Genomic DNA, 13,229 nt, shown 5'->3' with positions numbered 1-13,229 from the left:
CCTGGTTCCCAGCAGCCAGGTAAGCTGGAAGGTGGGCAGCTTCCACAGCCCATCACAGGACCACAAGTCACATTTCAACCTAAAGCAGAATGGTTTATCCCTGCACCTCTACCATTGCCTTGTCTTTTAGTGCAACCTACACTTTGCAATATAAATTAAGAAAACCAATGCACTACTCTGACCCATTAAAAGAGTGGAATCATCTGTGGAACAAACATGAAACATTTCACAGCCGCAGACAGGAAACACTGTGAATCAGAGCCTCCAGAGTCCAACTCCAGCAGAAGAACAACCCAGGAAGCTGTCCATTTCATTATTCAAACACCATCAATATTTCAATAGATGAATTCACAATATCAGGTAGGAAACACGTTTTTAACCAGTGCTCCACTGGTCCATTACCTTAAAGGATGGGCAGGGTTTCTTTGCCTTAGCGCCGTTTCCAGCTTACAAGCCCAAGCAGCTTAGCATTTAAAAGTTTGTTGGGTTTTTTAGAAGAGATTATTTGAGACTATCTGATCATTAACTGACAGGAATGGGCAGCCTTTTCTGAAAGATGTATTGCTAGTGGCAAACAACATCATAAATAAAATACAGGTTCTCTCTTTTTATCATCACCTTAGTGTCTCAATGTGGATTTTGCTTTAGAAGCTCACTAATTAAGCCTTACTGACCAATTTTAACCTTCATTTGTGTTCTTTAAAGGGCAGAACTGTCAGGGCTATTGTTGCTGTGCGCTGCTACTGCTGGGAAAAGCTTCAGCAGTAAATTAATTGATCTTTTTTACCTATTCTGTCACTCTTTAACAGGAAAAGAGAGTGGGGGGAAGCAGCTATCTCCTAGCTAAAGTTCTGTGGCTGATGACCATTTTCTTGGCCTTTACAACATCACTAGTTCACATCTGTCAATATTCTACATTTTCAATACCTACCTAGTGCAGTGATTCCTAGAATCAATGAGAGAGCAAACCCCCCCCAACACACAACTGATAATGCCAGGTAAGAAACACATCTTCACTTAACAAGGAGCACTGTAAAGACAAGACATGCAAACACAAAGGAAAAAAAGAGGTGATAAGAAACCCCAAGGTCTAGAGAGTGGATCTGCAGTAATGAGTTGAGCCCATAAGCACAGAACAGCACAGAGAAGTCATGTAAGGATGTGTAGCTCAGGAAACTGGCTAGCAGAAAACAGCGTCGCGGCTCCCAAAATGCCTGCAATGGATGAACTGGAGTAAGGAGACTTGAAAGATGGCTGAAGTTGTTGAAAAGGAATCTAAGGATTGCAATGAGACAAAATTTAGGGAATAGTTTTATACAGTACAAAACTATGGAAAAGGAGATAGGAAATCGAAACAAAACAAGCCTAATACTAATGGCAATAACCATAGCTGGATATTTCTGAGCAAACAGGTACAGGCACATGCCAAGGACAAATCATGACAGCTCTCAATAGCAAATGGTCTCTCTCAATGGTCTGTGGATTTTGGTAATACCTCCAATTACAGCACATTCAGGGAGAGTTTTAAATGGCACAAATAAGACTTACCCAGCTTGATGCTACGTGCTAGAAACACTTAGGGAATTTGGGAGGACACAGGAATGCTAATCATAATGCAAGCTCATATTCTTAGCTACTGATGCCAAAAGCAGGGTGATCTACAGCAGCAGGTTTTGTAGGCATTCATGCAAGCCAGGCACAGCCAGTGGGAATTTCAAGCATGATGACAGCAGAAATTTCTCTGGAGAACCAAGACCTCTGAGGTCCTTGAGCTTGTCAGAGGAATAGCGTTATGAAAGGAATGAAAACAGGTTTTATAAAACAACTTTAATTTTTGTTTCATTCAACAACAGACCAATGTACCTCAAGCATTAAGAAGCTTACTCATTACTAACCTACAGGCATTAAAAATTACTGTCCATGATAAGGTGGGAAGGACCTTGAAATCAGTTTTTAAGAAGATGACAAGTGCCAAGTAATTCATATAACACAAGCACCAGGGTGCAGCAAAATGCAGCAAGCACTGCTGGACTTCAGCATTTCTGCTGCGTATTCCCAGACCAAAGAACAAAAGGGAATATGGTTCGTGTGTAATTTTTGAAGAGGATCTGGCAAGGTGAGCATTACACTGGACATCCTTTACTCAAAGTACTCCATGCAGATCCACTGGAGAAGTCTCTGCACAGGGTCTGGGTATGGCAGGATGTCAGTGCTCCACAGAGTGAAAAGTGACCGCAAATGCACTGCTGCCAAGAGATGACGGATTTACCACTAAGCCTATTTTCTAGGTCCATTTAGTTCAATTCTGAAAGACACACTTCAGTGGGGCACAGATATACAACCAGTTCCAGATTAGTAGGTTTGCAATAGATCATAACGTGTTTCACAGCCAAACTCCCCCCAAGACAGCCCAACTGCACATCAGTCTATAGTTCTGTTTGGTTAGTTAAAGGATGATGCCAAGGGCTCTTGTAGAACTGTTGTGGTGGCATTTCAAACACCAGTATTTCAGTGTTGCCCTCATTTAAAAATACCATTTAAGAGGGTTATTATTAAATTTACAGAATTATATTGCTACACCAAAGAAATCATTACATGTACAGGGAAACACCTTAAGGAATCATGACTTTACATTCAAAAGGGCTGCACTTCATAGGTATCTGAAAGGTAGTTGACTAAACAAATGTGTTTCATTTGTACAGTATTCCAGGAGGACTGGAAAGAAAAACCAATTCAACTGTACCCTATGGAAAAATACCTGCTGGTTTCTTTTTCTTCCAAGTATCTACATCTACACTAAGAGGCATCTTTTACAGGTATATCCTAGAAAATCCAACGTTTTCACCCACTGTGGTTTGAATATTCTCATTCTGTCCAGTAGCATGGATCTGTGAAAAGCCATCATTAGGTAATTTTCTGTCCCATAGCAACCACTTTGCTTCCTCAGGGAAATATTTTTCCATCCTTAGGCAATACCTTTTGCTGTGTGGTTTCCTAAATGAAGCTGTAATGTAAAGCTAACATCACAATTTACACTGGGCTTTGCAGAGGTTTATAGCTATATATGTGGAAAATCAAATGCCAGCCATAGGCTTTTCTCACTGTATATATGCATGCATTTAGGCAGCAAGAGCATTTCACATTTTACATAAAAAACCTGGTTTTGTTAATAAAATATTGTTTGAAGTAATAGATTCAAGTTATTAGTCATACATATTATTAAACCATTATCTAAAAGAGAGCAAAGGAAACAAGAGAGAGGTGATGTTTTAATGATCAGAACATGCAGTAATTCCAATGGAATTTGCTAAGTGATAAGTAAACAAGACACCAGAGCTTATAAGCAGCTTGAGAGGATCCTCCTGTACCTGTCACAGCTGAAAAATTCCAGGTAATCCAAAATTCCAGGGCTGCTGACCAGAGCAAAGGAGGGTTCTTGGTTCTTTACCAAAGGTCTCTGTGGAGCTGGCTTTTGATTAAAAGGGTTTTTTTAATAATTAAATCACACTGAAGTGACTAAATAATTTACTGCTGCAATTTAACTGTGCAAGTCACTGCTGGAATTCCCTCCTGGCATTACACAGAAGCCAATGTCAAGAGAGAAGTACACAGTGTAGTAGTAGACCACCATAACAAAGTCCCAAAATAGCCATAGCAGCAGATGTCATACTACACTGTGACTTACTGTAACCACGTGAGAGCCTGGGAGCTGACCTCAATGTTTTCTCCATTCAAGCATACAGGGTCTATCATGAAAGAAGAACCCCAACATTTATTTATATACTTTTAATTTGGCAATCCTATAATGTCTTTTCATGACATCAAAATGCCACTGGTTTAGATTTTGATCAGTTAAGGGCACTGGAACACGAAAACCCTCGCAGCCCAAAATCCAACCGTATCCTGGGCTGCATCAAAAGGAGCGTGACCAGCAGGTCCAAGGAGGTGATCCTGCCCCTCTACTCTGCTCTCGTAAGACCTCACCTGGAGCACTGTGTGCAGTTCTGGTGTCCTCAACATAAAAAGGACATGGAACTGTTGGAATAAGTCCAGAGGAGGCCACGAGAATGATCAGGGGACTGGAGCACCTCCTGTATGAAGACAGGCTGAGAAAATTGGGGCTGTTCAGCCTGGAGAAGAGAAGGCTGCGTGGAGACCTCAGAGCAGCCTTCCAGTATCTGAAGGGGGGCTATAGGGATGCTGGGGAAGGACTCTTCATTAGGGACTGTAGTGACAGGACAAGGGGTAATGGAATAAAACCTAAACAGGGGAAGTTTAGATTGGATATAAGGAAGAAGTTCTTTCCTGTTAGGGTGGTGAGGCACTGGAATGGGTTGCCCAGGGAAGCTGTGAATGCGCCATCCCTGGTGGTGTTCAAGGCCAAGTTGGACAGATCCTTGGGTGCCACGGTTTAGTGTGAGGTGTCCCTGCCCATAGCAGGGGGTTGGAACTGTATGATCTTAAGGTCCTTTCCGACCCTAACTAACTATTCTATGATTCTATGAAACCTTTCCCAGGGGAAACTGGAAACGTTTGGGATTTCAAAGGTTAAATGGCATTCCACCCACACAAAAAGCTGCAAGAAGAAAGCAAGATAGAAAAATAAGATCCAGCAAGCTGTTGTACAACAGGAGCTCATCAGCAAACCCAGTTTCTCCAGCGATATTTTGAGAAATAAACCAATTGAGAAGGTTACAAAGGGTGAAGCTTTGAATTTTCATAACTGTTCATTAGGATTGCTAATTTCAGCAAAGATGAAACATTCCCATCTCTCCCTATCCTGGCTTTTGAAACCAAATACAGGAAGAAAACTAGTAGGAATCCATTTGTTCTCATTGCACAATTCCAATTTTTTGTTATTAGGCTTTAATGTAAAGAAAAGACAGGACCTGACCAGTGTTTATTTCAATGATGATGCAATGTGATGGGTGCACTACATAATGCCATTTGATATCAAAAGACGTGTCCCGGTGTAACCTCCCTTATACACTGTGAGATGTCTCTGAAAATACAGAAGGCAGCTAAGAGCTTTGAAGCTGTTACTGGTAACTTGTCACTTGCTTTCCGTAATGGAATAGGATTTGTGACTATCCAGCCTTAGTGGTCCAAGTAGCTCAAAAGCTTATTTATGAAACCATGCCTTCATTAGCTTCTGAAAGGCTCATCTTTCTCCTTTAATTTATTAAGATTTCTGTCATATAAGCACTGAAAAGAACCGGACAAAACAGACTTCAGGCAAGCTTTGTGCCTCTTTGTTTGGAGGCTGACTCAAAGCTGCACTAATTAAACCAGAGCTCCGCAATGGGGCTTCTCATTCCATCAGGCAGGGCTGCCTGGGAGATGGGGACACATCAGTCATGCTTTTGCTCTTGCTGTGCCTCTTGAGCAGGGAGGACTGGTACAAGACCTTGCTGGGCTTGGGGAACTGCTAAACCATCAGTTATGTTGAGCCTGGACTAGGTCAAAGAAATATAAATTAGCAGATATAAATTAGCCCTGGCTGGACAGGGCTTGGAGCAACCTGGTCTAGTGGAAGGTGTCCCTACCTGTGGCAGGGGGTTGGAACCGGATGAGTTTGAATGTCCCTTCCAACCCATTTTCCAAATCTATAAAGCAGGACTAGCAGTTTTGCTTACTGATTTTGTAACCCATTTGAGCATTTTGGTTGTTAATACTTCATATAAATTGCTCTTCAGTTGCATGTTCATAGTTTCAGGAGTTAGATCAGCTCTCAGTGCATCTCAGGTGATGCCTCATGCTGTGTGTTTTTTAACATCTTATCAGGTAAAGATGGAGCAGAATTAGAAACCCATGAGATTTTAATTGCTTGTGAAGAAATTTATGGCAGATTCTGACAAGAACAGAGAATGTCAGAAAACCAAGCAGAACTGAGCAGTCCTCAAGATAATTTCCAACTTCTAATAAAAACAGAGCACGGTACATCCATACATTTCATTACAAAGGCTGTAACCATGGTAGAAAACACAGCACAATTTGATTCTGACAACCTGTAATCCCAGTTATACCACAGTTTGAATCAATTTTTGTAAAGAATCTTGTAAAAGCCACTATATTGTAACTTTATACCAAGAACAACAGAATAAAACTTGATGGAAGTGCATCGAAAACTTCCTGTATTTTAGCTAGGGCTCAAGGGAAAGGCTTAAAACATTCCTACCACAGCACTGAATCGCTTTGACTGACCTAACACAAAATGCACTTGAAAAGGTGGAGAAGAGAGTACTAAGGGGAGCTATGAGCAAACGATGGTGGGAGATTGGAGATTCCCTGCCACGTCTCCAGGCACAGGTAACAAATTCCTACATAGGACAAGGAGCAGAGTAGCCCCTGCATGGTGTTTCAGAGGTTCTCCAAACCGAAACATGCTCCTCTAAGTGTTGACTTTGCTGATCCTGAACTCTTCTCCAAAATCAAAGAAGTGTTATTGGAAATCTGTAAACAGCTCCAAGTGAGTCAACACTGCATAGGCAAACTTCAAAGCTGTCAACCCAATCAATATTGCAGTTACCAGGCACTGTTGGTCTTCAAAACAGAATCTACATCCCGATGATTTCTCATAGTAATGTGTAAGTACGCGCTGAGTATTTTGTTTTCCTTTGAGACATAAGTGATAACTGAGAGTAATGAAATTTACTCTAACTGAATGTCTCTCACCAGGAGTTTAACTGACTTATCTTCAGACGTTCTCCATACAGAATAGAGGCAAATTGTACAATAATACAAAGGTTATCCCATATAATTTATTCTTCCAAAACATACTGTGCAAGCATTTACAAGCCATTTGAATTAATTATATCTTAGTCATGTTGAAAAAAGCATTGGTCAATTCATCCTTATGATTTTAAAAGGTTATTTGAGCTTTAGTAAATTGGGAATGTGGCTTTTGCTGCTCCAACATGTATTTCAGGTCTGAAAATACCTCCTTTGATCCAAGCATCAAACTCTCAGTCACATTCAGTTCTGAAACTCAGATCCACAAAGAGATGAAGTACAGCTGAAGTGACAGAAAAGAGCAAGCAAGTACACCTCAAGTAACATTACAGTATGTTTAACATTTCCTTTTTACTTTTGATAATACTGACTCTGAAAAATCCAACATTTTTTGTTCCTTTGTTAAAGCATCTGAAGCATTTATTTCAAGTTTTGAGAACTTAATTACTCTAAAATGGCTTCTGTCACTCACTGCACCATAAGAAATGGATAGGCATAGACCCAGCTGCACGTGCACACATCCACTGACAAGTGGGCTTGCTGTAGGCATCCTCCAAGACCTCTTATGCAATATGTATTCTACAACCATTTCCCTACTTTGCAAAGTCCCTGGAATGTTGCATGCCTCATGAGGACACCTTGCAAATCTCAGGCCAGCATCAGGGCCATTATCTTTATTAAACGCCAAAGTTAGGATGCTCAAAAGGACCTCTATGCCCAAATTCTCTTGGCTTTGAATAAAAATTAAGCTGCTATTTTTTAATACTTAAGAAAAAGCCTACATTGTTTGATGAAATTCAGAATCTTCCTGTTCACAACTGAGTTGTAAACCACATTGAAATACCAATATACTAACACAACGTATCAGTATGCATTAAGCAAGGACCATTCTCTGTAAAGAACTTCTTAAAACAACCCCACTATCTGTATTCACAGAAGTATCTGTACATAATGACTATCTTATTATTACAAATGAAAAATAATAAAATCAGTGTATTTTAAAACAAATACAGTGCATCAAAATTACATGGATGACACTTTATAGGGGATGGGTGATAGCTACAATGATCCATGGGGGACTACCCCACTTACTGCAATGTACATCTTAATCTGTAATTATACAGCTTTACTAAATCTTAATATATATTAATCTCTTTTTCAATCTATTGTTCTAAAAGCTTACAGTTTTTGATTGTTAGTTTGGTCCATACCATAAAATATTTCTTTTAATGCAGTTTTCTAACCAAAGCTGTCCTTTTTCTGCTGCACAGTTACTGGCTTTCCCATGAAAAAGGAAGGTAGGACCATGTAAAGGAGGATACCTGGACAGAGAAACCTTGCTGAAACATCATCCACAAGAGAAGTGTGAGATGAGGAGCAGAACTTCCCTGTTCTTCCTTGGTAATATAAATATCCAGTACTCCCTACAGTAACACCACTCTTAAAATGAGTGTGTTACTCTCAAACATGCCAAGATCAGTCTGTCTGCCATACTGACCAGGATAATACAACATTCAATCACTACTTTCGATACATGATTTCATATATGCAGACATAGCATAAAACACATTAAGAACAGATTATTCTATTAGTCACAACAATAAGCATCTTACAATAAAAACCTTCTTCAGTCCTTCCATCTTTTCAATGTCTGAGGTGCCAGTGTGGAGTTCAGAGCCATTCAGAGCCCAGAATCTTTAACAGTGACCCTCTTTATCTACTGTCAACTTAACCTCAAGGCAACAGAATATGCGTCCACAAAAGGTTTCCTTAAGGGAAAGCTATGCTCCTAAAATACCTCTGTGTTTTGTTAATTTTCCTTCACCAGTAATCAGAGCACCAAAATCAAACCTTTCTACTATTGCCCCCAAACAGAAAAATTACCATGGTTTAACCCTTACCTGACAGGAACTGGTTCCAGGGACTTCTACTTGGATATGGGAAGCAGGATCCTTTAAGAAGGGCAAGGAATGAAGGCAACATCAAACAGAAGTTAGGTGTCAGAATCTGATTTTAAGGGGAAAATTTGAAAGAAGTTTATGGAAGCAAAGCTCTTCTGATGGAATGACTTGAAAATGGAAACATGGATGAAAGAAAGGTTTTAAAGCAGATGGGGAAGCAAACTCCAGTTTCTCCTAGTTTCTACTACTCTGCTGTCCCTGCCATGCTGCACATGAAAGGGGGAAATGAAAATGAGGTAATGGAATGTATTGAGCAATGTTAAATGTGATTAGAGATGGCAGAGGATGGTGACACAGGTTTTGGAAGACTGGAATATCTTAGCAATACAACTGGAACACTGAAGAAGACTGCTTTAAGTACAGTGTTTGGAGTGACACATCAGAGAGTCAGGGACCACTTTGTGTAGTGGTGAACAAGACGCTACCAATCCCCTTTCTGCCTCTGTAGCAGAATCACCATCACAAAACCATCACTTATCCTTTTGGACAACACCCTGTATAGCAGGTTTTGTAACTATTTCAAATTTAAGCCCATCTCCTAGAAACAGTTTTTCTCTTCTTCCTCTCTATTCTTTGGCTATATTTTGAGAATTCCTGATGTACAAACTGAAACGAGCCCACCTATGAAGGTGCATTTCTGCCAAATATTTTCTCTGCATCTCTACATCAAACACTGTAAGAAGTCCACAAAACACTCCTAGGACTGGTTTTGAATACTGATGGAATTCTGCTTTCATAGCTGTTAGATTATTATTATATCATTTGCGCAACTTGGTGCCGTGTTTCCTATACAACCCCTCCAATTCCACACGCTTTCAATCTTTTATCTTAGGAAATGTCAGCCTAAGTTTAGTTTAAAAGCATTATTTTACACTATAATTATCTACAGTTCGTGTCTGAGTGTCTATAAATTCAAGGGATATTTTTATAGCTGGGAAGTTCGGCCACAATGGATGTTATAAGGCAGTTCTGTTCAGTAGCACGATTCCCTATTTTAGAAAGCTCTTTCTAATCCCACAGGAATTTCATATCAAACACCATTTTCCAAACTATCTGACATGTCAGATATATCCCTGGAAGTTTTCACATTATACCATCCCAATTAAAGATTTGGTTTAGAATGGCCTATGGCAGAAGTGTCAGAGTTTTGATGTTTTAGGGATCAAATCATGATCTTGAATACATGTCCCATAACTACAACTTCCCTAACCACAAGCAAACAAGAGCAATGGTTGTGCTTTGATTTCCTAGTATTAAGGAATATAAAAGGATATTTTTTAGTAAGCTGAAAAGGGAGAAAAGATCTGCCTACCCCAGGGACTAAAACAAATGTACATTAAGATACTCAAATGCCCCTTAGTAAATTAATGAGGGGTAAATTTGTGGAGGTTTTCCTACCAGCTGGATGATAGATGGGTTAAAGCGTTGCTTCACTTACTACTGCATTCAACGTGTTTAAATCTACTACATGAAACATTACACAGATTATACACAAGAATTGCATGGATCTGTGTCTTAAGGTTGTTTGTGCAGCAGAGGATGCTCCGATTATCCCTCTGGAATATGCTAGAGCAAGAAGGAAGCGCAAGAAGGAACCAGTATTCAGAGTTGGTAAAACAAAATAACCTTAGTGGCAGCAAAACCAACCAAAAGACCCCGTTCCTGATAGTTTTCAAGAAGCTGCAGCAGCAGGTACAACAATGGAACATGGAAAGCTTGAAGGGGAGTCTCAAGGAAAATAAGCTTGTAGTGGAAAACTGGCAACTGACTTTTTCATTGTAATAACAGGTATTCAAATGGAACAGAAAAGCAAAAGCAAACATTGCCAATATTTTGGCACTTGTAGGAGTTATCCAAAAAAAGCAGATCTAGGTTCTCTACAACTTTAACCTGAGAAAAAAAATGCACATTAATGCTGCAAAGGAGCTGACACTTTTCATCTGCAGCCCACTCAGCCAAGGAACATCCACTTATATATCCTCATGCATTATTCACCAGGAAAATGGAAATAATCTACCAGTGGTTAAGCAGCTCAGAAGCAAATGCAAATCAAGGGAAAACAGTTAAGAATGAGGATCATTCACAACTCCCGACACCAGTCTGGAGGCTCCTGTAGGAGCTGCACAAATCATCACAACCCCTGTCTTTGGTACCACTTAGCCTGAAATCCAGCCTCTTTCCCTGGGAAAAGCACCGACCTATGCCTGTGCACTGAGAAGGAACTGCACTCATTTGGGTTCAAATGGATTTTCACTCCCTATCAATAAAACGTGGGTTCTTCAGCACATACCTGAGAAAGGCTGATTTTTACCTATTAAAAGTCTGCATTTACGGTAGCACTGACTACAGTTATGTTCATTCTTTATCTATGAAACTTTGCACATGCAACAGTGAGGCATAAAAATAAACCTAGTTACCTACAACACACTTCCAAAGAGGAAATGAGTTACTGCTGCCACAATCTTCATTTTCAGTGGGGATTACCTTTGACCATGATTTATGACAATCATTTTATTATCTTTAGGAGTATACAACAGGAAACATGAAGAGACATGTGAAAACAAAAAGGCCGGTTTAGAAGGAGCTCAACACCATTACTTGCAAGCTAATGAGAACAGAAGAAAGAGGCACAAGTTTTCCAAGTGTACACAAATTACTCTGGACAAATTTTCCATGAAATCTGCATAAATCTCATATTATGAAGTATTTCCATGTGTCTGAATGTATTATCATCGATGCACAGTCGGACTGTTGTAAACTCCATGTATTAATGTTCATTATTGGAGTTTAATAGCTTTAACCCTTTCATTTCACTCTTGATACCTGGTTTTTCCTCCACAGTTTCTAAATAGCAAAACAGTTTTCAATTCAATGGAAACTCCTGTTTATTTTTCAGACAAGACATTTCCAATGGAAAATACAGATTTAATCAACTAGTTGTTTATTTCAACAACTGGTTGAACCCAAAATCTCTGCTGGCAGCCCTAGACCTGCTTTCATGAAATTACAGAATGACAAATGACAACAGAAAACATTTATGTCACAAGTGGAAAATTAGAAAGTGGAAAATAAGGAATTAGAATATCAAATTTGCCTCACTCCAGGTGGCAAAAAATCCATTAAGATCATGTTTTTCTGCAGTCCTTTCAGATATATGTTTGACTGTCAAAAAGCCTGAGGCAACATAAAATCCTAAATGTCAGTTATTTCAGGTAAAATGAGAAAAAGATGCTTGTGATGGTGAAGAAATCAGATCAATACCCACCTCCACTTAGAATTCAGGCTGAAATCTTCTTTTAGTAAGAATACGGCTAATATCTTAGGATATGTACACTTGTTAAATGGTTGGAAACTCTACTGACATCATACATTGTACTGGCAGCTCTAGTTCAATTGTATTTCCTTTCATGGATTTTCAGTTAAATTGGCTCCTTTAGATCTGCTGGAATAGTATCTGGAGTGTTAAAACTACACCATATTATAGGGACTGTGTAGTGACAACACACCACTTAGACAAGGGAAAAAGGACCCCAAGTCAATGAGAATAGGGCTCAGCTCTCACTGTATGGAGACTATCAAGACATTTTTAATGTTCTTCTAATCCAGACCAAAACTCTACTTTAGTGGTGCCTTCTTGATGATTTCCACAGAGAGATCTAAGCATTCCCCTAGGAAGATCAAGCACAAACACGTCCTCAAAGGATGTTCACCTCTGATTTTCAGGATCCTATGTACTTCAAACATGATGCTTTCCCTATAAAGCTGTATTATATATTTCATAGACTGTTTGGAAGCATTTCTGTGCCAAAAATAGCCACTAAATTTAAGATCAACTGCAACCTAAAACATCCTTTACAATAACTTATTTTATATCACTTCGTATACACATTGTACACACATACTCAAGATTAAACAGATTATTCATTTATGTTGAATAATTGAGATCTCCTGTGCTTCTATTGCTGATCCATCTACAAAGAAGTGGCATTCTAGGAAAAGATGAAATAGGTACCCAAATATTGTGCCAATGACTTCAGAAATGGCATCTCTTCACATATAGACTATACTGACCTTATCCCAAATCCACATGTGCTAAAAGAGAAAACCTTGAGTATCATTTAAGACCTGTTTTTGATTTCAAGCCTCTTCTGGGTCAGTGCGAATTGTACTGATTTTCCTACATGTCTGAATAGGGTGAGGTATGCCCTTTATTTTATCTGTAAGTAAATCTTGACTCTCTTGTGTTCAGTTGTATGCAATTAAAAGATGCTCAGCTTTGCAGAAAAGATTCTTTATCTAAAGATAAAGGAAGTTTAACTATTAATCTGGTTTTTATCATTTTAAACACATCCATTCACATCTTGCCATGTCACAAGTAAGCAACCTATAAAATGTTATTAACAGAGAAATAGGAAAGCTGCTTGAAAAGTACACCCTATAGCTTGTATAAGGCTAATACAAAGGTAATGGCTCTACCAAGAAACATATGAATTGTCATGACTAAAACCCATTTCTTGTAATCCTCCATCTACAGAA

General features: G+C 39.3%; 1 protein-coding gene across 2 annotated transcripts in view; it reads right to left on the bottom strand.

Annotated features, from left to right (window-relative positions):
• Window positions 1-13,229, bottom strand: part of SHANK2 (SH3 and multiple ankyrin repeat domains 2) — a 339,902-nt gene that overhangs the window by 246,333 nt on the left and 80,340 nt on the right. Inside the window, exon 11 of one of the 2 annotated variants that reach the window (XM_061343497.1) lies at window positions 8,634-8,684. The exons of the other annotated variant lie outside the window; for it this stretch is intronic. Coding sequence (XP_061199481.1) covers window positions 8,634-8,684 — 51 coding nt within the window. The remainder of the gene's footprint in view (window positions 1-8,633; window positions 8,685-13,229) is intronic. 2 annotated transcript variants of the gene reach the window in all.

Source organism: Neopsephotus bourkii, unplaced genomic scaffold (assembly GCF_033783945.1).
Source record: "Neopsephotus bourkii isolate Nb327-2 ecotype Australia unplaced genomic scaffold, CSIRO-AGI_Nbou_v1 NB_1825, whole genome shotgun sequence".
Taxonomy (NCBI): domain Eukaryota; kingdom Metazoa; phylum Chordata; class Aves; order Psittaciformes; family Psittacidae; genus Neopsephotus; species Neopsephotus bourkii.
The sequence above is the reverse complement of the archived record's forward strand: the minus strand, read 5'-3'. Positions and strand labels throughout refer to the sequence as shown.